A 27,940-nucleotide genomic window follows, 5' to 3' on the forward strand; every position below is an offset into this window, starting at 1 on the left:
AACTCTTCATCTTTATTCAACCAGTAGAAACATCTCTGAAAAATTCTGAAAAAAATGCCGTGGAACGGATCAATTTATTTGAATCTATCATAGTACGCCATTACTGACTCCATTAGTGTGCACCTCTAAACACTCCACTAGAGTGCACCTCTAAACACTCCACTAGAGTGCACCTCTAAACAAGCAGTTGGCTTCACAGTTGCATCGGCTGAAATGAAACATAAATGTAAACATATCCTAAGTTTGAATACAGTAACAACATAGTCCTGTTATTACATTCTTTAAAACAGTGATGCTCAAACTATGTACCCCAGGACCATATTCGGTGCTATCTAACCCTACAAAAATGTGCCCGTTGACAGAGTATAAAATTTAAGTCAAATCAATAATGCTGTAAAGAGAGAGAGAGAGCGTTTGGTTTAGAAAATATTGATGTGTTTTACAGAAAAATAAGGAAAAGGGCAATAAAGTGACTCTATAGAGATAGCTTTGGTGGTCATGAATTAATATTTCGACACATCTGCTAATTATTCAATTTTCTCAAAGCTTTATTTGTTTATTTTATTTTGCATATTTATAATACTTAAAATTAACAAATGTTGTTCATCCGTCGACTCAAACATTTCGCCTATGTTAACTTTTAATTGAGTAATTGTAAATTATAGTAAAATCCTAATTAATAATAAAAGAGTCGGAGATCTAAACAAATGTCATTTTAAAACTTTTTATCCGATCCGACTAAGTAGATATATTGTAAAAACGTGCAAGTCCTCACCACATTGTTTTGTTGTCTTCTGTAGTGTATAAACATTTTAACAACAGAATGTTTTTTTAAAAAAGGAGATGAAGTCTAAACAAAAAAATAACATTAAATCATTGGCCTCCTTCAGTCGTGAAACGACTATGGTTCATCTCGAACACTTTTTCATGTGGCTGTGGAGCCCTGTTTTGGAGAGACACTTCCATCCACATATACTGCATGTCAATCTGGCTTTCGCTTTGGTGGTAGAGGAGCCGGTCATTTTCCGTGTGGCACGCCTTTCTTCAAGAATCGAGGCCCATGTTTTCTCACTTTCTATAGCTCTCTTGAACATTGAACATCAAGAACATTAAATATTAAGCAAGCAAATGAAACATAGTATGTTACATAGGTCTCGTGCTTGTGTTATTACAACGAAAAACGAAACCGAATTGGAGAGCAGGTTTATAACAAAGATCTAGAAGCTAGAGAGATGTCTACATTGATCATGGAATAGTTTTCTTCTCTAACCAATGCTTAGTATCTGGTTCATAGTTCTTAAAGAAAGTTAACACCATTATATTTATACAGTACATCTTTATCCAGGCTTTATTTAAAATTGCTATGAATATTGAAATTTGATAGGAAAACAAAACGAGATAATAGACCCCTTTTTGGCGATGCAGTTTTGACAAAAATCCCGTTACTGTATGAAGTCCAAGCCGCGCCATTTTTTTCTTCTTTAATGAGAGCACTGAAGACATACCAAAAGTTTATCAAATTAGCTTTTTTTCAGTTATCTCCGATGTGGGAATACTCAAAAGAAATAAAAATTAGAGAGTCATTTATAGGTTTTCATATCTGTGAGAATCTGAGGTCTGCAGAATTGGCTGAACAAATGCTCCATGTAATAAATAATCCCCATTTATTCTTGAATAAACTGTGAGGCTAAATCTATACTGGTGTTTTTAATATGAGGGGATAGTAAATGGCCTTCGGGTATTGCTCATTGTGCTAACCACAACTTAAACTTGGTCTTAAATGATTCCGTCAGCTGTGATAAAGACGTTGCAGATTTCTACAACTTGGTTCAAAGTATGTATTTGTTTTTTTGCTCACAACATCTCAAGATGGGCGCGTCTTAAACACAATAGGGTGAGCTTAGGACACTCAGAAACTGTTGCCCACAAGGTGGTCCTCAAGGAATGATTCTCTAACACCAATGAGATTCAGATATTTTGATGTCCTAAAGCTGTTAACACAAATTACTTTGTGTCCCTCAAAGGAAAAAAGAATGCCTGGAAACTGCAGCACTTAGAGGAAAATTAGAAACATTCGATAATATAATTGTATTTCTTTTTTAGTACACAATGGTATAGGGCAGTCAGAGTTGTGTAAAATGTTTGAAAGTGAGCTGCAAGACCTACATACAGCAGAAAGTCAACTGAAGAAGATCTAGATTGAAGTAAATCATTAGAGAAATGACTTTTAGAGAGTAATAAAGGAGGCTTCTGAAATAGCTCGATCTTGAGCTGTTGACGTTGTAAGGAGATGAGATGAGCCTACCACTAATTACTGAGAAGTAGTGTGAAGAAATAATTCAAGATTTAAGAGAAGACTTTCAAAATCAACTTTCAATATCAACGTTTTCTACAGAACTTTCAATATCATTGTTTCACAGTTACTTGACAGATTTCATGGACATGGAACAATTGTCATCATGTTTGATGCCCAGTTTCATTTCAAGTGCAATCGACAATAATGACAAAAACAAATAATATATGATGCCACCAGTCTCCTAGTCGTATTTGACCCAGATGATTTTGCCATAGGATATTGTCCAGGGAAGCAATCCTTTAAAGAAGTCTTTCATAACGACATATCAAGTCTGTCCGAGATTTGCTATTTTCTTTAAAATCATAAACGGCTACATTTTGTTTTTATCATAGACAATAACATTTGATCATAAAGTTTTCCAAACATTTTCACAGCATGCATCTTATTTCTCCCCTTGTATCAATTTGTTTAGTTTTGAGTCATTTTCGAAATTTGGTTTGCTTTACTTTGTGTTCTTTCCAAAGAGCGAGAAACAGCCAAAAGTTTAGAAATAGATACACTGGTTACTGACTTTACTATTTGAAGACCAGAAGAATGTTCCATGTATTTACTGTTAAATGATGGAAGTAGAATTAGATTATAGTTTGTATTGATATTTCAAAGTTTTCAACTAGAAGTGTAGATATAAATGTGTAGAATAGAATGTTGAACTCATAAAACATTTCTTTAGTCATTTGAAACACTTTTAAGTCGTTTAATTCTGTTAAGACATTGTATAAACATTAACTTTGAAGACACTATTACTTGTTGGAATCTATTACTATTACTTAACTGAATCAAACGTAATGACATTGTTACTTATTACTTATACAAAAAGGTACACCACTTGTATTGGAATGTCCTTTGGTAAATCTACCGATACATATTTAAATTACATAATTGTTTTGTCTCACTTTACATTCATCTTATTGGGTTGTGTGAGTGGGGGGCACCAACATAATCTTGAACACGGGCCCACGGGTACCTTGCTACGCCACTGTGTGAGTACGCGAATATGTGTGTGTGTGTGTGATTGAATATGTCTGTGAGTGTTTGTTTTTATGACTATGTAAGTTTAAGTTGAGTATGTGTGCGTATGAGTTTGATTATGAATGAAACAATGTGTAGATTTGTTTGCTTTTAGTGGCAAGACTTACGTGTCTTTTTGCAACGCTTACATCAACTCATTCTGTCTGTCTGTCTGTCTGTCATGTACAAAGTTTGTGCAAGTTATTTCTCCCACACTCAGTCTCAGATCAAGCTGAAATTTTGCACAATTATTTGTGATGTGACTCCTTCCTGTACCTAGTCCAAAGGTCCAGCAGGGCACCATTATCCCCATAACGGCCAGTCGTGGACCGGGAGCCCTTCACCTCAAGTCCTTTCAGAAGGTTCCACAAAGGCAGCGCCCATTACTACGATTGGGTCTGGGGCCCGCTGGCTAACCATGGGTACTTTCTTCATATTCCTTCCTGCACCAGACGGCCCCAGTTAAATTGCAGAAATGACTTCACTTAGTGTGTACAGCGTATATTTAAAAGTAACCTGACTACTCAATCCCAGTTGCGACCTGCATATTTTGACACATCTAATGCAGACAAATCGATGTGCAATCAGAACTATATTTAATGCTGATTTAATCGATCAACAAATGTCTGTATGCAACTATAAATGACTAGACTTTATTGTACAGTAATACTATTCACTAATATATTTCAAATAGTGAATATATATCTACATATTAAAGGAAGAAATAACAATTAAACAAAAACAAAACAAACATAATTTTTCTAATAGAGCACTTTTACATTATTTACTTATTGTTATTGTTATTATTATTATTATTATTTAAAAATGTAACTCCTTAAAATTAAATAAAACGCTGCAATGACAATTTTAGAGTTACTTTCCCTCAATAAATTTGCACAACACAGTACTAAAATTTACATCCCTTTGTTATAATAGAGAACAATAGATACACAATGATAGAAGTCAAATAATGTCATTTCAAACATTTACATTCTTACAGTCAGCACATTTTTGTTTCCTGAACAAAAGCCCGTTTGGGCTCCTATTGGTTGTGGTCAGGGTCTCAATGAGCCCCTTTCGCGCCATGGTTGCTACGCCCCTGTTTTTTCTATTCCTAATTTTGTCGTGGGCTAAACACCTAGAAGTTTTTTGTTGAACACTTACTGGCAGACCTGCGTGGCGTCACATTTCAGGAAATCACAGGGATTCACCAAACATACCTCTCCATTTGGCACACACATGATAGCGGCCCCTGGTGAATGAGATGAAAGTTATGGTATGGTTCAAGACATAAGGACATAGAAACACATTTCGTAGAATTTTCTTAGTTTTTGCTCATATAGCGGATACATTACCAGGCACATCACTTCATTGTCTAAATGTTATTGAGTTTGTGTCTACATTTATATGTGTAGGTCAGCAGCCTTCAAAGTGCTGTGGAGAAAGTAATGAAGAACTGCTGGCTGGACAACGTGAACTAATGGACTGACCTTTTTCTTGAAACTCTGTAATGTGGGATCGCGGCTGAGTGACACAAACCACGTGGCTACATATCAATGGACAGGCCGGCCTTGGATAATGGGAGGCCCTAGCAAAGTGCATTTGGTGGCCCAAGCGATATTTTAAAAATTAAAAAGAAAGAGCGAAAGAAATAAAATTATGCAATTTGTTAAAAACATATATGTCTTTATCTAAATTGACAAATAACTGAAATTCATATATCACAATTTCCATTGTGAACATTAGAGTAGATAAGTAAACATAGAGACACAATGCTCTACTATGATGGAAATCTTATTTAATTTTCGCACATTTTTCTCTATTTTTTAATTAGTCTTGTGCAAAACCCCCACCAAATGGAGGTCCTAGGCAGCCTCCTACTTTGCCTATGTCAAAGGCCGGCCCTGCAAGGGGGCTCGAGTTCAAACCCCCGACTCGAGTGTGTTTGCTGAGTGCCTAAAGGCAGCAGGTAAACCTTTCCCCTGATACCCTCTCCTTCTACATGTCCGCAATAAAGATTTGATTATTGCCAAAATAAAGACAGCTGCTGACTGGAAAGAGTGGATGTACGATGATGATAATTATGATAATAATGATGTGGATAATGATGATCATAATGATGAATGGGATGATGATGATGAGGAGGAGGAGGAGAAGGAGGAGGAGGAGAAGGAGGAGGAGGAGGAGGAGGAGAAGGAGGAGGAAGAGAAGGAGGAGGAGGAGAATGAGGAGAAGAAGGAGGAGAAGGGGGAGGAGAAGGAGAAGGAAGAGAAGGAGGAGGAGGAGGAGAATGAGGAGGAGAATGAGGAGAAGGGGAGGAGAAGGAGGAGGAGAAGAGGGAGGAGGAGGAGGAGGAGAAGGAGAATGAGGAGAAGGAGAAGGAGGAGGAGAATGAGGAGAAGGAGAATGAGGAGGAGAAGGAGGAGAAGGAGGAGGAGGAGAAGGAGGAGGAGAATGAGGAGAAGGAGAAGGAGGAGGAGAAGGAGGAGAAGGAGGAGGAGGAGAAGGAGGAGGAGAATGAGGAGAAGGAGAATGAGGAGGAGAAGGAGGAGGAGGAGGAGAAGGAGGAGGAGAATGAGGAGAAGGAGGAGGAGAAGGAGGAGAAGGAGGAGGAGGAGAAGGAGGAGGAGAAGGAGGAGGAGGAGGAGGAGAAGGAGGAGGAGAAGAAGGAGGAGGAGGATGTGTGTGTCTTTGGTTGTCTGTTTGAGTGAAGCCTTTGATGCGATATTCTTTCAGATATGAAGACTCGCCCAAACTTTTTGCAGGACGGCAGGTGAAGGAAGCACACAGGTTTCGAACCAAAAAACATCGTGATGACAGACCAAAGCGCCAGAGAAGAAAAGCAAGGCCAATGACACTAGCTCCAGCCGGAATAACCTGCCCAGTGTGCAGCCGAACATTCCGGGCTCACATAGGTCTCACCAGCCAGTGAATACCCCTCAGCCCCCTGGATGACAAAAGTGGTCATCATCGAACCACGAACAATAAATAGCAGTGCTAATGACAGATCTAGATCTAGTTCCAAGCAGTACATTTCTTCTTACCGTATGCTGTTCCTAGAAATAAAACAGCCACTAGCAAAAGAAATAGAGTAGTTTTCATTCTCAGTTGTTCAAATATCAGTTTTTCTTTACAATCACAGAGTAGTGTGTTGAAAAAACTTTATATTTTGAAATATTTAAAAGAAGAAAAAAAGCATTAAAAGTAGTTCAACAGATGGTGAATAATCACGAACTTCACATAAGATAAGGCGTGTACGTTGTTTTTTGAAACAATATCTTATAGCCTACATAAAAAATAATGCCATCATTACATGATAATGAGCCTGGTCCAAAAAGGTCAATTTATAGGTTGGGATGAAGTGATGGAACCATTTTGTTTACTGTGTACTTGCATCAACAGTTTGTGTGTAGAAACATCAACATAGCCAGGTCCGTCCTCAGTCATAGGCAAACTAGGCAGCCGCCTATGGCTTCCAATTGGTAGGGGCCTCTCGCAGGACTCAAAAACATTTTTTTTAAGAGAACAGATAACTAAATTGTTTATGGTTGGAGTACACTAGCCTGACTAGGTTTGAAATAAATTGCGTAATTTTATTTTTTTCGCTGTTTATTTTGTATTTTTCTATTTCATTTGGGGCCAGCCAAATTCACTTCGCCTAGGTGACCTCCAATTATCTAAGGATTGGAAGATAACATAAAAGAATGGACATGTTTTTCATTGAAAGAAATTCTATCCAAGGCAAAGACAGAGAGAGAGAGGAATGGAGAAAGACGGTCAACAGATCTTGTGTGGTGCACCAACGATTCAAAAGACCAAGAGATAGGTGAAGGGGAAGGAACTGACCTGCCTTGACGGAACGGTTTTTCAATGTTCCAGGTTCCCTAACTTGGTTGTATACTGACATCAGTTTTGGTAACAGTTGATTTCTCCAACTGGGTGGATTTTGTAATGTTAAACAAAACACACATTTTTACCTCCTCAGCACAAGCATTTGAAGACCTAAAATTTAAAGAAATGCCAACAAAAAAAGAATCGTAAATCTACACTCATTTTTCAACATCTTTCCTGAATTGGCTGATATGAAAGTTACACACAATGCTTCCTTGATCTTTGAGCTCACAAGAATATGTCTTGTTCATTTCACAACGCTTATTTTGGCTCCGTTCGTCTGTCTGTCTGTCTGGGTGGATTCTTCTACATTTTCTTCTCCCACTTCCCATTCTCGTGTCAAGTTGAAATTTCGCATAATTTTCATTGTCATCGCACGAATCAATAAAAAAAATTAACCAATATTAATCAATAAGTAATAAATACTATTTTTGTATATAGAAAAAGGGGGTAAAAACCTTCAATATTGAGAGATATTGCAGCGATTGAACAGGGCTATCCCTTTAACAGCTTTAAGCTTTGTTTTGAAAAGTTTTTTTTTTGTCATTATACCCATTAACAATCCGCACATGTATATTCAAGTTGCAAGGATTAGTTGTATACCTGGTTAATTTTTTTTATTATCGTACTTATTCAAGAGCAAACATGGTGGACGTCTACATGGACCGGAAGTGAAGACAATTAATCAAGGAAATGTTTGATATTTTTTCGCTAAGGAGTTCTAGTGTTATCCTGTACAAATATCCATACAAATAAAACAATTATTTAAAAAAAAAAAACATCTTACAAGGTATCAAAGTCAATAAAACTTGTATTGATAGCTGAATAAAAACAAACATCTTATAACATGTGAAATCTTCTATACAACATTAAAAGTAACTTACAAAATATTGGATGGTAAAAGTGTGAACAATGCTAAAGGATATAGGCAAGTTATGGACAACAGGTAACGATACTTTAACATTAGAGTTATTGCACCTGAATTTTTAAACAATATTTCATGTATTAGATTTACATTATCATAAAACACAATATCAAGTTAGTAAAAACAAATGCACAGATATACATAATACACACACCGAGCTTTTCTTAAATTTCTCCACAACCTGAAAGCGAAGATAACCCAAGACCATTTGTAGTAACTGTCGGTTTAATTATCTCGCCATGACGATATAAACATGTCACGAACCGGATGTGCTAAAATTAAGTAGGAGGTTGGCCAAGAATCACTACAGAAGTCGCAGTAAACAATTAGAACTTTCTCTCTCTCTCTCTCTCTCTCTCTCTCTCCACCTCTCTCTCTTTCTCCCCCCCCCTCTCTCTCTCTCTATCTCCTTTTTCCCATTCCTACGACTAGAGACACCAATAACATGTACATTTCGTTCAATGCAAACGCTCTTGGAAAGCTCAAAGGAAGACTTCTAACAAAATAAATATTCTGCAATTATGAAGATAAATCTCATGAAAACTTGTCAATAAAAGAAAAATACAATAAATGAGAAACATTGTTTAAAACATCGGTCCTTCCCGATTCCTTAAATTAGTAAAATAAACATCAATTATTCAGAGGTGTATGAATACGCACTTTTGTAACCCTGATGAACCCTGATGAACCCTGATGAACCCCGATTAAACAGAAATACAGTTTAGCAGTATGGTTCCAGAAGGTCATCTGGCGCAGGTACCAAGACACGATTCTTTATATCTTTGCCTGCGATACTTTATCTACCAGTGAGATTACCAGATGTCTTTTGAAACAAAAGTCCGTAACTCTGACAACGAGTCAGCGGTGTGGTGTATCCAGCGTCCTCCCTATATTATCCCACCTTTGACTATATTATCACATATTTGGCTATATTATCCAACATTAGACTATATTATCCTACATTTCACTATATTATCGTACCTTTAATTATATTATCCTATATTTGACTATATTATCCTACATTTGACTATAAATTCCTAACTTTGATTATGGTATCCTACCTTCGACTATATTATCCTGCATTTGATTATATTATCCTACACTTGACAATATTATCATACATTTGACTATATTATCCTACATTTGACTATATTATCCTACCTTTGACTATATTTTCCTACCTTTGATTATGTTATTCTACCTTTGACTATATAATCCTACATTTGACTATATCCTATATAAGAAAGTAATATATTTTTTTAGTCAGAGTTTGCAATGACACTTCTTAGTAAGGGAGTTCTGACTGTATTTTCACATCCTATGAGATTTAGTTCAACAAATGTTAAGTATATATTTATAGAGTATTAACAAAAAAGAAATATGTAACATTTTATTTATAGAATACTTAACAAATAAAAGAAATACTTAAAAATACATTACTAACTTCAAAATGAATAATCTACATGAAAATTAATGACCTAATTAAAAGTGAATGACCTACTTAAAAACGAATATCCTACTTGAAAATGAATGGCCTACTTTAAAGTGGTCAAGTTTTAAATGAATATAAAAAAAAAGTAAAGTTCACCTTTCAGACCTTGCGATCTATAGGACAGGCGGTAGAAAAGTAAAATGAATAACCTTACAAAAAATGATTGACCTAGTTTAAATTTAATAGTCTGCTTTAAATTTTTGACCTACATTAAAAATTAAGAACCATTGTTAAATTAATGTCAGTTTAAATATCTATACTATAAAGTATAACGTAAGGCGTATGTATGTATGTATGTATGTATGTGACGAATAGAAATAAAAACCGCTTGACCAATCTTGATAAAACTTGTCAGGAATGTTCCTTGGGTACTAACTTAGACCGTAGTGTATGTATTGTAGCCCTAAAACAAACTTAAGACCCTAAAAAAAAAATAAAGTTGTCCGACACTATTAAAGCTGTAGTATTTATGGATCTAGGCCATGTTTACAATGTTGACATGAGAAAAGATCGAAAGGATTAACCTTCAAATTTGTGTTTCAAAACCATTTTTTACATATATATATATATATATATATATATATATATATACATATATTATATCTGTGACTACAGATTTCCTGACGAACATTCTTTCATTAGAGAATACCGTAATGTTACACATCTTTCCATCCCTAGATCTAAAACTCTAATTCAACTCTAAGATGATAAAACTTTTCTTTGCACAGATAGTTTTATACTTTAACACATGAACATACTAATTATATTCCATTCATTTCATATTTTGATCAAATCAACATTCAAATTTGGTTTTCTAAAGCATTTTTAATACATTCGACTCATTCGTTTGCGAAAGCTGCGAAGCCGAGTTGAGATAGGCCTAGATCTATATTCATTCATGAATCGCGTACTAAATATTATTTCGTTTAATTGTTCACTTTATAATCCCATTCATTTAACAAAGCTGTCGCTCTTTTCGTTTTTAATAGATAAGAATGTATCGACTTCGGGTAAACCCATTTTCGCAAAACTAATTTTATTTTCGTAGCGAAAGAGAAAAAACTTGAAAGGATCATTAGCTATGTTTAACATACATGTAAATGCAATCCACAAGGTTAGTAAACACAAACTTAGACCCGCAGGCCGCGGGTAATGTCAGGCTCGTATGACATATTTCAATGTGAATGGACAATTTTTTTTGGTTTGTTAATACAAATGCTAATGATCGTATATTTTAAAAGGCTTTTTTTTTTCTTTTTGCATAATACTTGTGAGCAGTGTTTCTCAAACTTTTTCTTTAACGGAACACTTTGCATATTCTAAGCATTTAGCGGTACACTTTATTTTTATTCAGTGAAATTAATTCACATGTTGGACTACTAGTTAATTATTCCAGTAGTTTGTGGAAAAACCTATTCAGGCCTCTCGGAACACTAGGGTTCCTCGGAACACAGTTTGGGAAACACTGCCTTAGAGTAAAATGAAATTAAGCTCATTTCAGTGAATAGGGGGCATTTTTTATAACATGACAGGGCAACATCTTGCGCCCTTTCTTCAACTATGTGTGAAGTGGCGCTTTGGGTTATGCATTTGTTGAAATATTTATTGTGGTATGAAATCAGCTCTTTTTGAGTGAGGCAATAGGTTTGACACAATTTTAACACAAGTTTAACAATTTGATAAGTAAACTCAAACAATACAGAAGCTGTTTTAGACATATATACATATATATTTTTATATATAGCCAACAGCATTCATCGTCAAAAGCTCATCTACAACAGCTCACTGTATACAGACATTCTTTAAACACGCCATCACTAAGTCGGACTACTGACTCAGATGAAGTTGAAAATTTTACACAATTATTTGTTGAGCTTAACAAGACATGAATCAAATAGAAAAAGGTTACAAGGATAGTTTGTGTGGAAACACAAACTCAAAATCGGCCCCCCGAAGTGGTCTACCCAGGAAGGTAAAAAGGCAGGTTTCAATATTTTCAGAAAGATCATCAGAATGAAATTCTATCAAAGACAAATGACAGAGAAGAATGTAGAAGGAAGGTTAACAGATCTTGTGTGGTGCCCCAGCGGTCCAGCAGACCAAAGGATAGGTGAAAGTAAATGTGAAGTTGGATGTGAACCTGGCCTAACTGATGTCTTATAATGAATATCTAATTGATCTAATTGTTTTGTAAAGGGTCATCAATCTCTTATTCAAATCCTCAAGAAAAAAAAAATTCCGTAAAAAAAATATATATACAAAATTAGTTAGGTGTACCATTTCCACAGTCGCGCACTGCAGTTCACGCGATAATATGAAAAACTACTTATTAAATGTTGTTTTAAATTATGTCCAACTTATATGCATACTTTAACAAAGAGTTAATATTGACAGAACTACATAATGTAGCATTACAAATGTAACAAAAAATTTGTTTGACAAAAAATCTAAAACCATTTGCATAAGTATGTTACAATTATGGTATATTGTTGTTCCCCCTTCTAAAGGGTTTGTTACTATTAATTGTGAATACTTGTGAAAAAACTGCTTGCATAAAAGATTTATAAAAATTAGATTTTTTGCTTTCAGAAAAGAAAAATGTAGCCTTTACATCAGAACTTTGAATGGTCTAAAATATTATGGTGTCAGATTTTCACTATCTTTTCTAATTTACGAGATCTAAACGGGACGGACGGATAAACGGACAGACATTCCACACAAAACTAATAGCGTCTTTTCCCCTTTCGGAGGCCGCTAAAAAGTAACCAATAATTCGTTAATTATTGATAAATAATTATTTTGGTTGGTATATAAAAGATACATATATGCTACTTATTGAGAGATGTGGTTGTTATTGCATTTTGTTTACACGTTATTACTCCTGCTTCCCTTTCTCGGATCAATCTGAAATTAGCATAACTATTTATAGTCGGTGAGAATACACGAATCAATCGAAAAATTAACCAATTATGTATGTCACATACTAGTTTTAGAACCTCTGTGACAGTTGGTCAGTAATTGTAGTCAATTAAAATTGTTTTGCATAGAAAAAGACGGTAACATATTCCTGCAGTATTGTGATGTATGGCAATGGTTTTGTGGTTCTTACCGTTAGTTAACCTTTGTTTAATTTATTATCAATTATTTTTTTTTACAATCTGCTTGTTAATATAATATAATAATAATTCATCGATGTAACAAGTAGGAACCAACTTAGTTATAGCCTAATCAAGAGCAATGTATCTACCAACGTATAGCTCTGTATTGTTTATCGTTTCTGTTGGACTGTTTCATCCTCTTATAGAAAGGAAACTTCTTTTGTTATCTTATGCTTCCGGTGTTGTAGTAATTGTTGGATTGGATTACACTACAAACAAGCTTGCCATGTTTTGTTTTTTTTTACAATGTGAATCTGTATAATGCAAATATGAATTAAACATTAGGTTAATGAACGACTATGCTATTCATTAAGTGACTAAATACCAGTGTTAGTGAGATTGTATTTCCCAGAGAGAACTGAACGTATTGAATACACTTTCTGGATTGAACTCTCTTGATAGAGTGCAAGAACAATAAAACGTAGATCAAATCTAGTCAATAAGATTTATAGTCTGTCCACAATCACGTGGCTGACTCATTAGCCTGCAGAGCTTCTTTCACATTTATCACCTCGTGAATTCCCTGACCAAGGTGTTCATCTGTTTCCATCAAGTAGCCCTCTGAAGTATAATAGTTTAATAATGATTCCAAGGAGTCAAACAGGAGAGATTTATTCTCCTGGTCCAGGCTTAGTTTCCCATCTTCTTCAAAAATTTTTAATTGATTCACTTTTTGAGTTTTGGAAAGATATGCTAAAACTTGTTCACCTCCGCTGCGGGAGTTTCGAACAAAGTAGGTGCCGAATTGTCCCGTGGATAACAGTACTGAGTTGAGTTTGCTTCTGTTGGGATTTGGGTCAAGAATCAAGCAGGAATCAACCAATGATCTGATGGAGTCCTTCTTTGGCGGGGGGAACTCATAAGACCAGTAGAAGTCTGTAATGTTGACGTAATCACTATCTGGTGTGTCGTCATTGTCTCGTTCCGCATGATCTCCATTATCGTATTTGGGTTTATTTGTTGTGAGTTGCCTGGGCGGAGGTAGACGAGGAACAATTGGTGGGGAAGTGGATTCGCTGCTGGCAATGTTTTCTGTTTGTTCAGTTGTTGGTGGCGCTGGTTCAACTTTACGGGAGTCCTTCGGTATGCTGCCTACTGTGGTTAGGTGACTCTCTTCAGAGTTTGGAGGTGGCGGCGGAAGTCTTCTACGACAGCTGGGCGAAGGCGCTGGCAGGGTCGAGAATGTTTTTTCTGTTGACGATGACGGCTCTGACAAAGGCGTCCCTCCAAGAGCTGCAGTGGGTTTCGCTATGCGTGCAGGTATGGGCCCAGGTCCGTTGTCTGGTGTGGCTGGAACGCGCATTTGTGCGAGAGTTGGTGGAGTTGTGCCCGTTCTTCGAGGGGGTAAAGGTACAAGACCTTTTGGAACAGAAGATACTGAGGATGGACTCACTAGGTTAACCTTGGCAGTGCTTAAGGCTTTGCCTTGGTCTTCGTTGAGCTGCGCATCCTCTTGAGCGTGTCCAAGCTTTAGGTCGTGATACCTTTTGTTGTCTTTAGTTCCTTTTACAGTGTGACTCAGAAACTTAAACGGGGATTTGAGCAAGTCGTTAAGTCCGTTGAGTTTTCCAGGTGACAGCTCGGCCTGCTCGTCAATGTCCTCGTAGTAGTGGGATTCACTAAGTGCAGACTCACAACTCCGTTTATTTTTTATGGAGTGTATCTCATCATTCACAGCAGTCACCCATTCTTTCCTTTCCACGTCAGATAAACACGAAAAATAGAGAACTTTGGGAACCTCTGAATCTGAGTGTGTTGGGGCGCTCAGGCTCCACAGATTCTCCTTCTCAGCGTCCACCTGAACCCGACAATAATCCAACAGTGAAAACACATTTTTGGGCGCCTCCGAGTTCTCATTTTTATAACAGTAAAGGTAACCTTCTGACACTACTATGAATCTCACAGGCCAAACCTTTCGGTTTATTCCCAGATTTTTCTTTCTCAGAAGACCATATTTAGCGATTAAATTTGTCTGCCTTATAAAAGCCTGAGCTGGTAGATTCTTTACCTTGCACACAGTTTCGGCCATTGTGTTGGCCACTAGTAAGGCAAGACAATCTAGTGTCCACTAGTGGTATCTTTTCAGTTGTCTGGGTTTAACAAAGGAAGTTAAATCTTAATATGATTAGGAGTCTGTGACCTCTGTCACATTGGCAAACCAAGCTGAACACTGCCACAATAGTGGCAAGTCAGAATATGTTTAGCTGACTCCATGTCATATTGTTAATCACTAGCTTCAAATTAAAGAACGTCTAGGTTTTATCAATCCAATTTGAACCACTCCACATTCAATGGATCCAATTTGAAAAAACAACATAGATCTGTGTGGAAAAAACAAACTTGAAGAGTATCAGTGGTGTTCGCAGGCATCATTCATCTGATGAAGAAAACAAATTGGCAAAAATTAAAATGTAATATTTCGCTTCCACTAATTGAAAGCTAATATTTTAAGTTAATATTTTAAATTTGGCAATTAAATTCAGCTTCTTGTGTCTAGAGCTAATAAAATAGAAGTTGGCATGCATTGTATTTCTATATGCTGCCTACTAAGTGGATCAGGCTCATTTTGATCAAAGTAGCTCTCTTTTGTGTTACAATCGACTGCTCGTTAAGGTTAAGATTACAGTTGTATTTTTGACATTTGAAAACCGAAAGGAGGAAACCTGTTCTGCGTTATATCCGGTTGACCCAGAAACGGAGAGAGAGAGAGAGACAATGAAAATCGTGTTTATACAACTCAGCAACGGAAAAGACAATTGAACTTGTGACTTTTTGGATATTTCAACGAATCACAATGTCGGGCTTGGTGGCTCTTTGGTTTTCAAAGATGATTGCCACGTGAACACATTCCTGAAAGCCTTCCACACAAACAGGAATGGTGACACATGATCATTCCATACTAGAGCTAGTTCTTATTGTCGTATTGAGTCACGAAACATAATGGACTGAATGGTGAGACACGGAAAGACGGTATTGTCGGGGACTTGTTAAGTACAAGGCTTCCGAACCACCAGGCCTCCAGTCCTAGAGAAGACAGATCTATTTTTTGGAATTGTTAGGATGTCTAAAATGGCTACCTTACTTTCATTTTGAAAGGGGGGTGGGAGAAAAGCTGAAAATGAAGGGCGTATGAGACTGATGGTCTGTGGCATGCGCTATGAACTCAGTGGCGTAGCAAGGTACCCGTGGGCCCGGGTTCAAGAATATATTGGAGGGCCCCCTACCCCAATAAGACGAATGTAAAGTGGGACAAAAATCATCGATCAATCTGAATGTATCGGTATGAGAGACATTCCAATACAACTAGAGTAGAATCATCTTAGTACGTTTGAAGCAGAACTCCAACACAATTGTTGAACAGAATGAAACGAATTAATGGTGTTTCAAATGTATACAGAAATGTTTTATGAGTTCTAGTTCTTATTCTACACATCGACATTCCTAAAACACTTCTAGGTGTTTGGAACATTGATACAAACTAGTATCGAGTTCTACGTCCATTATTGAACTTATTTATTTACTAGCATTTTTCTGGCCTTTTAAGTAGCAAAGTAAGAAACCAGTACATATATTTCTAAACGTGCGAGCGGCTTTTTTTTTTATGAAACAGAGCCCAAAGGCCATACTAGTATCCTATCATACTGGAAGCACCATCATAGCTTTAACCACGAAGTTTATTTAAGAATAAATTGGGATTTTTTAATTACTTGGAGCATTTGTTCAGCCAATTATGCAGACGTCTGGTTCTCACACCTAGAAATGACAATCTAATTGCCATTTCTTTGGATGTTCCGTTATCGGAGATCACTAAACAGTATATAAACAAAATAAAACTAATTTGATCAACTTTTTATTTATCTGATTGCTGTCACCAATGAAAGAGAAACGCGGTGCGGAATAGATGTCCTATAGTACCGGTATTTTGCCATAACTGCATTGCCCAACGGGTCTATTATTTCATTTTGAATCTGTGGGGTTTTGAGTTCCTGCCAAATCTCAATATTCATAACAATTTTCTGAGGTTTACGTATAAATATAGTTAACTTACTTTAGAGCTATGAACCAAGTTTCAACCAAATAGCATGCATTGGTCAGTGAAAGACACTGTTCCATTCATTTAGTCATCTCTCTATCTTCTAGATCTAAATATAGTTAACTTACTTTAGAGCTATGAACCAAGTTTCAAACAAATAGCATGCATTGGTCAGTGAAAGACGCGTGGGTTACCTCAGTTTACATCAGGACTGTTTGATTCCTTTGATGCAGACACTTCTAACCCATACAACATCCTAAACACCATCCCAAACCAAACTCACCAACCACTAGCCAGATCCACTCCTGTTAAACCTAAATCTACTAAAATTAATACAACAGCCTCACTAAACAAACCTACTAAAGAAGTAACACCAAAATACCTTAAAACCTTAATAATAAATTTTCAAAGCATTAGGAACAAAACAGCAGATTTAGAAATTTTATTAGAATGTGAGAAACCAGACATAATTGCAGGCACAGAAACTTGGCTACATCCTGAAATTTATAATGCAGAAATTTTCAATAGTAATTATGAAATTTTTAGAAAAGATAGGGCTGATAATCATGGAGGAGTTCTTTTAGCAATAAAAAACACTCTTATAGCAGAAGAAATTACCTTACCTAACTCAAAAAATATAGAATCAACATTTTGTAAAATTAATACCACCTCAACATCCCTAATAATAGGCAGCATTTACAGACCACCAAATTCTAGTTTAGAATACATGCAGGAACTATGTAATCAGATTACGACACTTAAAGAGACAAATAAAAATGCAGTTTTTTGGATTATGGGTGATTTCAACCTACCTGATATAAATTGGAAAACACTAACCATAGATAAACACCAAAACCTTAAGGACATAAATGAGCTTTTCATAGAAACTTTACACAACCTAAGTTTAGATCAAATCATTAAAAAGCCAACTAGATTAAACAACACATTAGATCTCTTCTTAACCAACAGACCTGGGTTAGTAGTTGATTATGATATTATCCCTGGTCTATCAGACCATGAGATCATAAAAATACACAGTCAGATAAAAGCAGTAGCCAATATAAAACCCAAAAGAAAAATCTTACTCTGGAATAAATGTAACCTAACACAACTACACCAAGCTGCATTAAACTTTCAACAAACATTCTTATTAGAAAAAGACATTAACCATCCAGTTGATGACCTCTGGAATTTCATTAAAAACAATCTTAAAAGCATTATAGAAAATCAAATACCAACTAAATACACATCAAACAAAATAAATAAATGCTGGTTTAATAATAGACTAAAGAAGCTTTGTAAACAGAAGGAAAACCTATATAGAAAATTTAAAGAAACTAATGCAGAAAGAGTTTACAAAAAGTATATAAAAATTAAACACTTAACCCAAAAAGTAAGCAGACAGCTGCAGAGTGAATACATAAACAATGTAATAGCTAAAGACAACAACAAAAACCTATGGTCATACATTAAGTCTAAGAAAATGGAAACAACAGGCGTAGCGCCATTAAAAGATGAACATAACATAATACATAATGATAATGAAACTAAAGCAAACACTCTAAACAAATACTTTGCATCAGCATTCTCAGCCCCAGGAGACAAAGACATATTACTGAATTTGAACCAAGTAGACAACATAGAAGATATAGTAGTACAAGAAAATGGAATTCAAAAACTATTAGCCAACACCAAACCAAATAAAGCTTCTGGACCTGATGGTATTCCAGCTAGATTACTCAAAGAACTAAGTAATGAGCTAGCCCCAGTGTTCAAAATACTCTTTCAGGCTTCACTTAACCAGGGCAGAGTACCAAAGGACTGGAAAGAAGCTAATGTCACCCCCCTATTTAAAAAAGGAGAAAAATCTGACCCAGGAAACTACAGACCAGTATCACTTACCAGCATCACATGTAAAATCCTAGAACACATAATATGTAGCAACATCATAAACCACTTAGACAAACATAATGTCCTCACACCATACCAACATGGCTTTAGGAAATATAGATCATGTGAAACACAACTAATAGGACTAATTGATGATTTTTCAAAAGGTTTAGATAATAGTGAACAAATAGATGCTATCTTACTAGATTTTTCTAAGGCTTTTGACAAAGTTCACCACCATAGTTTGCTTAAAAAATTAAAATATTTCGGCATTAATGGTCCACTGCATCAGTGGATTAAAGACTTTCTGATAGGGAGAGAACAAACTGTAATAATAAATGGCTCTAAATCAACACCGATAACAGTAAACTCAGGTGTACCTCAAGGAACAGTCTTGGGTCCACTACTATTTTTAATTTACATAAATGATTTACCAAATTGCATTACTTCAGGAACAAAAGTTAGATTATTTGCAGACGATTGCATAATATATAGAACAATAAAAACAACACAAGACACAGATATTTTACAAAGAGAATTAGATGAATTACAGAAATGGGAATCAAATTGGAGCATGTCTTTCCACCCAGAAAAATGTCAGTTGTTAAGAGTAACAAAAAAACTAAAACAAATTAATTCCACTTATCTTATTCATGGCAAACCAGTAACACAGACTAAAAACGCAAAATACCTAGGTGTTATAATAAATGAAAAACTGTCATGGAATCCACATATTGATGAAACTACAAAAAATCAAACAAAGCATTAGGATTTATTAAAAGAAATTTCTATAAATCAAATAAGATCATAAAACTAAAATGTTATTTAACCTTGGTTAGGCCAATAATAGAATATGCATCCTCTGTTTGGGACCCCTCAACTCAAGAAAACATTAAGAAACTAGAACAGACACAAAATAGAGCAGTGCGATTCATAACAAACGAATATTCACATTTGACTAGAATAACACCTTTAGTAAAATCACTAAATTTAGAAAGCCTTCAGGACAGAAGGCTCAAAAGTAAAGTAGCAATAATACATAAAACACAGAAACCATAATCTTCAAATACAAAAACAAAATTTAATAAAATACTCTGAAAGACACAAAGATAAAGGCACATTCCTCATCCCATATGCTAGGACAAATTTGTACAAATACTCCTTCTTCCCTAGTGCTATTAGAGCATGGAATGGGTTGCCTGAGCTAGCCAGGAAAACCAGTGACTTGGCAGAATTTAAGTCATTGGTTAATATGCATGACTAAATGCATGACGCGTAGGACGTAATCATCTTCTTTTTTGAAGTAACGTCTGTATTATATAAGATAAGAAGATAAGAAGACGCTATTCCATTCATTTAGTCATCTCTCTATCTTCTAGATCTAAATATAGTTACCTTACTTTAGAGCTGTGATCAAGGTTTCGAACATGCATTGGTCAGTGAAAGACAACTATTTCATTCATTTAGTCATCTCTCTACCTTCTAGATCTTTGTTATAAACTTTAGCCCCAAATCAGTTTCTTCATTAATTGCAATAGCACAAACATATTTAATTTTAACGATCCCTACGTAACACTCTGATGTTTCTCTGGCTCGATAAATATTTAATGTTATTTTCATTTTTATTAGTTTAGATTTTACCCCCTTTTTTTTATTCTGTTCTAATTGCATTATTTTTTTTTTTCAACAATACAGGGGACAACTAAACCAGGTGATGAAGACTTCCGCGGACACAGTCATCCTGACCGAATGTTCTACACTATTTTACAGTGTCAACTTTGGCGGATTTCATAGTAATGTCATCATTGGAGTCCTTGGGCCTTATGCCTCTTATCTTTGCCTCTTTTTTGGGCTTTATATGCCTCTTTTATGTGCCCTTTTGCCTCTTTTGTGGGCTTTTTTTAAATACATATTTTTATTTGTCAGTTCTCAAAATTCACAGGTCTTAAATCATAAACAATTGAAAAGTGATTAACCTAAAAATATAATAATAGTAATCATGGGCGTAGCCAGGATTTTTTTTCGGGGGGGGGGGGGGGGGGTTGGGGGGATTTTTTTCTCCCCCCCCCCCCAGCGAAAAAAAATACATTTATATGTATATATATGTGTGTGTATATAATCTTTTTTACATTCTGACCCATCATTCTTTCGGAAGACGCTTATTCTGCCCTAGAATAGGTTCTTCCTGGAGTTAGTGGGAAAATTGTAGACTCCCCGCCGTTGTCAGCAATGGGGTCTGGGGGAGCGCTAGGAGCTCCCCCAGCGCGGGGCGGAGCCCCGCCGCCAAGCACTATTTCTGATATTGAAAACCAACAAAATGCATATTCTGAGGTATCTACAATGCATTTTAATTCCAAAAACCTAATGTGCCATTCTTACTGACTTAGATCTTTCCGCGCCGTTCGGCACATTTGCTGTCAAGCTGTTTCCACAAAAATCTGTTACTGGTAATATCTGAAGCCTCTTCACACCTGCTCGGAGGACCTCCATGAATGTGTGGCGTCAAGTTGTACTTGGATGTCATCGCAACTCTTCTTATGTGTAATTCATTTTGTCGGAGAACATGTCCCGCAAACCTCATGCGACGCTCTGTCACAATCTTACTAAGGGATCGACTCCCATTTCGGCTTAGGATTTCCTTGATTTAGACCCGATCTCTATAACTGACTCCTAAAATCTGTCTTAGCCATCTTTGTTGAGCCACATTTAGTGTTTTTCAATTCACTGCACTTTATTAATTGAGCCCCGCCACTGGTAGAAATATGTAACCTCTCTTGAATACGCTCTTGGAATTAAGTGACTATAGTTTGCTTTAGATTTTATATCGAAAAGGGAAGTTTTATCGTCAAAATCCTCAGTTGGGTGTTTTTTAAAAATTCAAAACCGCATTTAGCTACGGTCATAGAATTTAGTGACTGTAGTTTGATTTAGAATAATATTAAAGAGAGAGGTTTTCCACCTCAAAAAGCCATCTGTAGGAGAGGGATTTAAACTCAAAACTCCTTTGAATACACTAATAACATGCTGAGTGTATAATTTGCTTTGTTTTTAATATTTAAGAGGTATTTTTCACCTTCAAACCCCGCTGAAGGGGGTTTTAAACTCAAAACTGAGTCAAAACCCATTTAGCTACGCGTAATTTGCGTTTTTTTATACCGGGTATTGAAGAGATATTTTTTAGCTTCAAAACCTACTGAAGAGTGGGTGAAGGTTAACTCAAAACCCCTTTGGCTACGCTCATATAATTTGAGTGAGTAATTTTCTTTTTTCATATTGAAAAGGGGGTTTATCATAAATTTTGGAGGGAGTTTAAAAATCAAAATCTTCCTTAACTGTGCTCGAGAAATTTGGGAGATTGTCGTTTGCATTTTTTTTTGTTTTGTTTTATAGAAGAGGGGAATTTAAATGCGAAAAACCCTGGTAAGGGGGGTTTTAAACTCGAACCCCACTGGTAGGGGGTTTTAAACTCGAACCCCCCTAGTAGGGGGTTTTAAACTCAAACCCCCTTGGCAGGGGTTTTAAACTCAAAACCTCCTTTGCTGTGCTGTGGCAAGTGATATTTTAGTAGTAGTAGTATTAAAATCTCACCTAAAATAAACAAAATCAGAGCAAAAGATCAGTCACTAAATTCCGATCCCCCCCCTGGGGGGGGATTTCATTTCGGGGGGGGGGGGGGTTTGAACCCCAAGAACCCCCCCCCCTGGCTACGCCCATGATAGTAATAGAAATACTATTTATTATCAAAGACATTCTACCTAACTATTGAAACCACAGAGGCAGAAAAATGATACAAGGATCCTCTATCCCAGAACAATTAATTTTATGATACTTTTAAGTCTCACAGTATATAACCTTTAAAACTAGTAAAAGACTTAATTTACAAAAATTTAAATACAAAACAAAATTGAACACAGATTAAGCTTTAAGGAAATTGATTAATAAGCAGTTGTATCAAAATTTTAATCCCTAATTTAATTTTTTAAAATTTTCTATCCCTATAGACCAGCGGTTCTCAATCTTTTAAGATCGGCGACCCATCTTTACAATCCCACACTCTGTCGCGACCCCCCCCCCCCCAAGACACACAGCAATAGAAGAATAGACACAACTATTCAATTTTTTTATGGTCTCTGGCGACCCCTGGCAAATCGTCAATCGACCCACAAGGGGGTCACGACCCACAGGTTGAGAACCCCTGCTATAGACCTAATTGTTATTGTCGTTCCCTCCCCCCCCCTGTACAACATATTAATATTTTCTTCACCAAACTCTCCCCATACTATCTTCCTCCCCCCCCCCCCATACCTGTAAATACTAACACTATTTTTATAAACATACAGAAAATAAAAAGACGAACGATATGAAGATGATTATCACTTCATAGGGCTAGCCACCATTACAATTCACAATAAGCCTGATGGAAAGTGGTTCCTTACATTAAAGCTTAAAACACGAGTTCATGTTTTATGGAAGTTCATATACATTTTGCAACAACATTCAGACTATTTTGAGGGAGCTTCTTAAATTCTATTTATTATAGGTTTTTACTAAAGTAATTTTTTCACTTAGGTGTCATCCCCAAGTTTTCATGGTGGTCCCAGCTGTTCTTGAGTCATGGACCCATGGGCAAAGAGCCCCTTTGCGTCATTGATGATTGCTACGCTTCAGGCTGTGGGCCCCTAATGACCTTGGGCCCGGGTTCATTGAACCCCTTCGCGCCATGGATGCTACGCCACTGTATGAACTGTTGTCTCGATGGTCCAGTGTTCGAACCCCGCTCACCGTCATCACGCTAGAATCAAAGAATGTTATAATCTTCAATTCTGAAGGTACATCCAAAATATAAAACAAAAAATAAAATGAACTAGTGATAGAGGCTCTTGATATTGAGTGGTCGACGAAGACCAAAGGTCGAAATCCTTTGGTAAGTGATCTTAAGGACTTTTTATCGACCCCCCCCCCTTTTTTTTTGTATGGACATTCTTATGATACTGCGTTCTTAAGACCTTTTACAAGGCTAATATCAACTCACTCTGTCTGTCTGTATGGTAAAAGGTTTGTACACGTTATTTCTCCCACAACCTACTGAGCACAAACCAGAAGACCAGGCAGCCATCAATGTGTCTCCTGCAAGAGCACTATACAAGAACTACTTTGTAAATACAATGACATCTCTTTCTTTCATAACATTTTAACAGTTGTCTACTTTGAAACAGATTTATTGCGGTGATGCACATACAGAATTTCTGTTATTTAAAAAAAATCTTATCTTATAAATTACAGACATTTCTTTATAGAAAGAGATAAGTACGTCCTGCGAGTATCCATGTACTTATCTAGTCGAGCATGTTACTTAGCGACTGATAAGTCTTTAGTTTTGCTTAGCTGACTCAGACCACAACGTATTGTCCTACAGGGTTCGTCCTTGGCAAAAAAAAAAATGGAAGAGAAACGGGGATGACAACTTGAAGCTAACCAAAACAAAAAGGGCTCAGATTAACAAGGTAGTTAACAATAAGGTCCTCCTCGTTCTAAAAACAAACGCGATACATTCTGTATACAACTTACAAAGTAAAGTATATTAAAGATTGAAGTTGGCAACATAAAGCCAAAATGTATATACATTTCCGGTATTGGAGCTCCCAATCCACTCTGGACATAAACATTATTTAAAAAAATAGTGCTAAAGTTTATAATGCTTAAGTAAGGTTTGAATAATTCCACATCTTTTATGTCTTTCTACACATGCGCTACACTACGTTATTGTTGAAATACATGAAGCCAACTTTGCAAGCAGGGGCGTAACTAGGGATTTGGGGGCCCGGGGGAATTGACCTCTTTGGGGGCCCCTTGCATTTGACATTCGACATATGGCATGAGATAATGTACGCAAAAATATATAAGCCCCAAATCAAATTGGTTCAGTATATCAGTAAACGTAACAAAAAGTAATCATCAAGACTCTTTTAATGAATAATACCGTTGTTTATTAGTTAAATAATGCACAAGTGACACATCTCAATTGATATTGCTTCACGTCGTGCATTCTGTGCAGCAAAGAAATCTATAACATCATCTACATCGATACTTTGAGCACACGTAATTCCCATATGAAGCCTGTTTCCTCAATATGTCTATTGGTGATTGTATTAATGGTTTGTTGATGAAAAGTGCTCGTGCATCAATGACATCATTGAAAAAGCGATTTTCCATTTATTTCATCATGTAAACAGGAAAAATAGCACAGTTTGTCATAAGCGTGTCTTCATCTAACAGGTGTCTTGGTTCAAGAAGAAACCCAAAGGTATCCATTTTCTTTTCAGCCTTTGGAATCTGCCCTTCATCTCCATATGAAATCTGTCCAGCACTTCTGTCGCAACACGTTTGAATGGCAGTTTTATTGACAGTCCAACATTAGAACTCAACTTCCCATCAAGTCTTTTCTTTCTTCTGATTGTTTTGATTACAGGGAATCCATAGTATTCACTACCTTCTTTTGCTTTTTCGATGGATTGGGTTTTTGTCAGTTTCTCATCATTTTGCAGAAAGCATGAAAGGGTACTAATTTCTTTAGCAGCTTCCCGTATATGCAGTCCAGACTTTTGTAGTTTCTTCTGAACTATATTAATTGGGCGCAGGAACTTTGATCAGAATTCCAGATAGGCAAAACATTCTTAATTTTCCACTGCATGAAGAAGATTCTGTGCTAATATTATAATGGTATTACGTCATTGTTGGTTGTTTATATTTTGTGCGAAACCAAAAGGATTTAGAGCATACAAAAGTGGGAAAGATCCACATCTCGTTATGCTCGAGTATAGAAATACTCCGATAAGTGGACTGCCGTATTCACCATCACAACTGCTCACGAGTAGAAGTCTCAGGGAATCATTCCAACTGATCCCAAACTATTGAAACCATCGGTAGCTGAAAATGCAGAGACATTACTCAACGAACGACAGATGAAAAACAAAGTGAAATACGATGCAAAAGCAAGACTACCTAAAGATTATTCTGTCGGAGAGTTCGTCTAGGTCAAACATGCAGAAAGCAGTTGTCATAAAAAAAAACATTCAGCACCCAGATCTTACATCATAAAGACAAACGATGGAAAAACATACAGAAGAAATCAACGCTTTTTACATAAGAGTTTCGATGAAGACATCTCTGGGTACTATGATACCGATGAAGATAAGGAATTGCAAACTGTTGGAACAAACGAAACAGACAGTTATAGACCAACGTCTAGAGAACTTATTGTGCCAGTCAAGACAACCAGAAGTGGACGAATTGTTAAAGTTCCTAGTAGACAGGGCCGACCTTAGGCCACTGCAGCCTATGCGGTCGCAGAGGGCCCCGCTCTTTCATAGGTCCCGCGCTAATTCTAAGTGTACATTATTAAATTAAACCATTATAACGTATATAAAATAACAGGGTTTTCGCGACCTAGTGATTTTCCAGGGCCACCAAGAAATCTCATGAAAAGGCAAAATATACGATAAAGTCCTGAACTTTTTTTGAATTTATTCAAATCTCCTAAAGAATAGACGAAATTGACATTTTGGGTGCCTATAAATAAAAAGTGACATTGCGAGCTTTCATTTGATACAAATTTATTGCAAAGACGAAAGTAGGCCTATTTTCTAATTTAAAAAAAAAAATTGAAATTATGCTTATCCCTACCCAGACTAGGCCCAGCGCGATCCGTTTCGCATAGGGCCCCGCTAATGCTAGGGCCGGCACTGCAAGGAAAAGGAAGGGTGTGATAATAACTTCAAAAGCATGTGCTAATATTATATGATATTACGTCATTGTTTTTTGTTTATGTTTTGTGCGAAAGCAAAAGGATTAGATGGAAATAAAAATAGAGTTTCCATTAGATTGAGGAAAGATGAATAGAGGGGTAATAACTCGAGTGTGAAGTTTAATTCTGAAATTATAGACGCCACACCCGGATAATGGACTATTCTAGCATTATTAAGAATAACCTTTAGATCTGTTATACAATATTCTGTAAATTTAGCTTCAAGTTTAATTAGTGTAGCCATAAAATACTCGCCATTTAGATCTATTATTAGTAAAGGTAGCAAGATACCTAGAATTCGCTGTATATCAATAATATCATGCAGTTTTATTCGTGGCAACAAAGTTTAAAATGTAAGACTAACTTTTAAAAAAACTTGAAATGTTGAAAAAAAAAAGACACCCGTTGACACTATTTGTCAATCAGATATATTAATTTATGTATTTACAAATAAATTTCGGACACCCATTTGGGGGCCCCCCCAAGGTGGGGGCCCGGGGGGATTTTAAAATTCTCCCCCCCCATCCCCCCCCCCCTTAGTTACGCCACTGTTTGCAAGCGAAACGCAAGAACACCAAGAAATTAGACAGAGGAAGGGGAGGTTATTTTTTTTTTTTTTCTTATTATTATTTTTTGCTGGAAAGGCATTTGGTCAAAGTTTAAGAACCGCTAGACAATAATTAAAGACTAAACGCATTGAGATAATAATGAGACATTTTTTTAGTGTTAAAATAAAGAAATGTTGATTTAAATTTACCTTGTCTTCCAGAATGAATGTCTTATCTCCCTTGATATTTTCTCAGAATCACGTCAGTGCACTGGTAATAACAAAGAAACACACGGCAGAGTCAAATGACACGCAAGTACACACGTGTCATTGTCTTGTGCCTTTACAACTGTCTCCGACACAGTGGCTACCTATCAAATATCTGGATACAATGCAAGTCTATATTAGGTAAAGACGTGTAGACTCTAGACATAAAAGTGCGGGGTTGGTACACCACAGCAGCCAAAAGGTTGATTTATTTCCATGTTTTCAGTGGCGTCTCTCAATTATTTTTTTTTTCAAAGGGGTTCAATGTAAAACGACCAAGACCTGTAGTTATTCTGGCAACATTATCGAATTTTATTTCACATTAAAACCAAAAGCTTTTGATTTTGGGTAATTAACATGATCAACTTAACGACACAGCAAGGACGTCTGGTCTCAATCTCCATTTGAGCTGTCGCCTCTGACACGCAAGCACGGGAGCTGACTCGACCAGGAACTGATTTAACTGCAGTAGGTGGGTTTAGCTAATATTAAAGGCATAAACAACGCAAGAACTTTGACCTTGTAAGATAATCACGATTCAAGATCATTAAGACTTTATCAAAGACATT

General features: G+C 36.4%; 2 protein-coding genes across 2 annotated transcripts; one reads left to right on the plus strand and one right to left on the minus strand.

Moving 5' to 3' along the window:
* On the minus strand, window positions 1–27,735 carry LOC106060828 (uncharacterized). Its single transcript, XM_056038430.1, has 4 exons — window positions 27,315–27,735; window positions 8,333–15,207; window positions 4,529–4,616; window positions 1–208 (listed from the first exon to the last, which is right to left on the minus strand). The coding sequence occupies exon 2, from the start codon at window positions 14,857–14,859 to the stop codon at window positions 13,294–13,296; it is 1,566 nt and encodes a 521-aa protein (XP_055894405.1). The 5' UTR covers window positions 14,860–15,207; window positions 27,315–27,735; the 3' UTR covers window positions 1–208; window positions 4,529–4,616; window positions 8,333–13,293.
* On the plus strand, window positions 5,671–6,094 carry LOC129927716 (cilia- and flagella-associated protein 251-like; the record flags this gene model as incomplete). The annotated part of the gene is made up of 1 exon (XM_056038074.1): window positions 5,671–6,094. A coding segment is annotated over one exon (405 nt), but the record flags the coding sequence as incomplete, so codon positions are not given.
* Window positions 27,736–27,940: the final 205 nt, after the last annotated feature.

Source organism: Biomphalaria glabrata, chromosome 8 (assembly GCF_947242115.1).
Source record: "Biomphalaria glabrata chromosome 8, xgBioGlab47.1, whole genome shotgun sequence".
NCBI lineage: Eukaryota > Metazoa > Mollusca > Gastropoda > Planorbidae > Biomphalaria > Biomphalaria glabrata.

Excerpts from the sequence above, each read along its gene's own strand:
- LOC106060828 (XM_056038430.1), bottom strand. The coding sequence starts at position 14,859 with ATGGCCGAAACTGTGTGCAAGGTAAAGAATCTACCAGCTCAGGCTTTT.